Source organism: Sitophilus oryzae, unplaced genomic scaffold (genome assembly GCF_002938485.1).
Source record: "Sitophilus oryzae breed Bouriz unplaced genomic scaffold, Soryzae_2.0 scaffold_863_pilon_pilon, whole genome shotgun sequence".
NCBI lineage: Eukaryota > Metazoa > Arthropoda > Insecta > Coleoptera > Curculionidae > Sitophilus > Sitophilus oryzae.
In genome coordinates this window covers 732,960-735,317 of record NW_022147487.1, presented here as the reverse complement: position 1 = coordinate 735,317, position 2,358 = coordinate 732,960, and the positions used below count along the sequence as shown (strand labels likewise).

General features: G+C 38.9%; 2 protein-coding genes across 2 annotated transcripts in view; one reads left to right on the top strand and one right to left on the bottom strand.

The window, feature by feature from the left end:
• Nucleotides 1-2,358, top strand: part of LOC115890336 (kinesin-like protein GA13060) — a gene marked incomplete in the record, with an annotated part of 701,789 nt that overhangs the window by 691,294 nt on the left and 8,137 nt on the right.
• Nucleotides 20-1,294, bottom strand: LOC115890337 (kinesin-like protein GA13060). The gene is made up of 2 exons (XM_030910530.1): nt 675-1,294; nt 20-221 (listed from the first exon to the last, which is right to left on the bottom strand). Exons 1-2 carry the CDS (start codon nt 1,275-1,277, stop codon nt 57-59), a joined length of 768 nt encoding a protein of 255 aa, XP_030766390.1. The 5' UTR covers nt 1,278-1,294; the 3' UTR covers nt 20-56.

The following is a 2,358-nucleotide window of genomic DNA, read 5'->3' as shown; positions in this document are numbered from 1 at the left end:
ACAGATATTTAGACCCTTTTTAGAAGAGTATACGTTTAAATTCGTCAAATTTACCCCTAGAAGTGCGTTTCGGGGGGTTCGTCTATGTATTTACAGGTGAAGGGGTTGAGGAACCACGAGCAGAAGCTTTTTTCATGTTTGTGCTTGCATTTGCCTCTTCTGCCCACGTGAGCGAACCTTGTAGGTTCTGAGTCGATGGAGCTGCTTTCACTGTCACGCACCTACAAAAAACAGAAAAAAAAATTTTAGGAAAATTTACACACGAAATTATTGCACAGGGTGTTTTAAAGTTAGAGTAAAAAAAACAACCTCTCGATTAACCCTGTATAATATGCCAAATACTAAAGTTTATAAAAAACTTAGTGTACGAATTAAAGTTGATATAATTATACAGGGTAGCCCATCGAAAACGTTCCGCAAGGCATAACGACACCCCCGCTTAGAGGGTTGAATATTTTGCAATCATTTTTGGGGCAAAAGTTGTCCCCCTCACAAACAAAATTGACGTGTTTTTTGATTTTTTGAAAAAATAAATACCCTGGCCGTTAGGCCTTGCGGAACGTTTTCGATGGGCCACCCTGTATACACCTTAAAAAATCATGAAAATAGGGCTAAAAATAACAAAGATATAGGAGTTTGAATTAATTTTTTTTTTCTTAAAAACTAACACTTACCACAGAATCGTACCCACTTTCAGCTCTCCTAGATATAGCAGCCGGACTATGCTTCGAAGTCCTAGGCGTCGAGTCATGCCCAGAGTCGTACTCTTCGTTCTTCTGACTGCCCAACTTGACCGCCGTAATGCCCGTCTCCAAATTCAACACAGCCCTGTTCACCCGCTCCGTCACGGGCAGCGAGCACGGCACAGACGGAGGCTGCGCAGTAATACTTCCCCTCGACTCAGTCTCGGTGCCTGACGGCGCATCACATCCACTCGTCGACTTAAACGCTGTCTCTTTGAGTAAATTGGGGTTGGATGCGCCGTCGGGATGTCGTAAAAAAGCCAGGTTAGTTTCCCTAATGCTGCTGGAGGTGGTTTTCGTGTGGCAGTGGTTCCTTTGGAACCGGCTGCTGGTTCTGCTGTGCGGTTCGTTGTGACGGGAGAGGTCTTGGGTGCTGGCACTGAGGAACGCGTTCTCGTACCAGTTCTGGACGGTGTTTGGTCGGGTCATACTGATTTTGCAGTTTTCGCAGAATTTTTCCTGGACGTAGGCCGGTTCCGAGTAGATGCTGCTGTTGTCGTGGAGGTCTTGGGTGGTGCCGCCGCCGTAGAGCATGTCGTTTAGGCTCAGACTTTCACACCTAAAAAGAAATTAATAATAAGTAAATAAATTAATCATAAAATTGCAGTATTTTTTAATTATACAGGGTGGCGCCTTCATACGACGCGGAGGCTAAAAGGAGAAAGACACTTTGTATTGAAATGAAATTTTGTGAGCATATGTAGATTAATTCAGAGCACTTTTTAAAAATATAGAGAGTTCTTCAGGGTGTCCCCCACAAAAGTTACATATCAAAGTTGTGTTTTTGTAATGGAACACCCTATATATTAATTGATTTTCGGATTCTAAGAAAAATAAAGGTGAGTTTTATTAAAGAAGCATACACCTAAAATCTAAGGATTTTTGACATATTTCCCATTTTGTGAAAATGAAGAACTATTTTTAAATTACAATAAAAGCTACCTAATTTGGAATTTACACGGTATAGCCTAATATGTAGTTAAATTAACTATAGTACTTTAAATTAAATTAAAACTTGATCCAGAAAGTTATACAGGGTGAGACAAAATTAATATTGAACATTGGTCACCTTTACAAGCAAGTTACTCTTTTATTTTAAATGGAACACCCAGTATATTATTCCGATATTCAATGGGGAATTCATGTCTTTTAAAAATACTACTGGTTGCCTACCCCTCAAACAAAGATTTTCCTAGATATTTTCATTTACATGATTTAGTGTCAGTAGATAACTTTATTATTGAGCAACAGAAGTCAACTTGTGAGGGTGGATTAGATGTGGGAATTCTAGTTCCTTGGGAGGAACTAGTTCCCTAGTTCTAGTTCCTCCAGAGGAATAGTTCCTTGAACTAGGTCTTTAGTTCACAATAGTTCCCGACTAACACTGACATCCCCCTTGCTTGCTAATGCGTTTCGTTGTCAGTCAGAACTATTCACAGTATGATCTGTATAATTTTTATACTGTACGGAGATATAACGAGACGTGTAATTGTGTATGTTAAAAACATATAGGTAAGTTTTATAGCAGATAAAAAAAATTAAAAAAAACTCAAATCAGAATTTAAAAAACTATATCACAAATCAATTGGAGCAAATATTACAAAAATTTTACGAA

Coding starts and splice junctions, on each gene's coding strand:
- LOC115890337 (XM_030910530.1), bottom strand. CDS start 1,277: ATGCTCTACGGCGGCGGCACCACCCAAGACCTCCACGACAACAGCAGC. Junction 222..674: donor AAAGTGGGTACGATTCTGTG/GTAAGTGTTAGT, acceptor TGTTTTTTGTAG/GTGCGTGACAGTGAAAGCAG.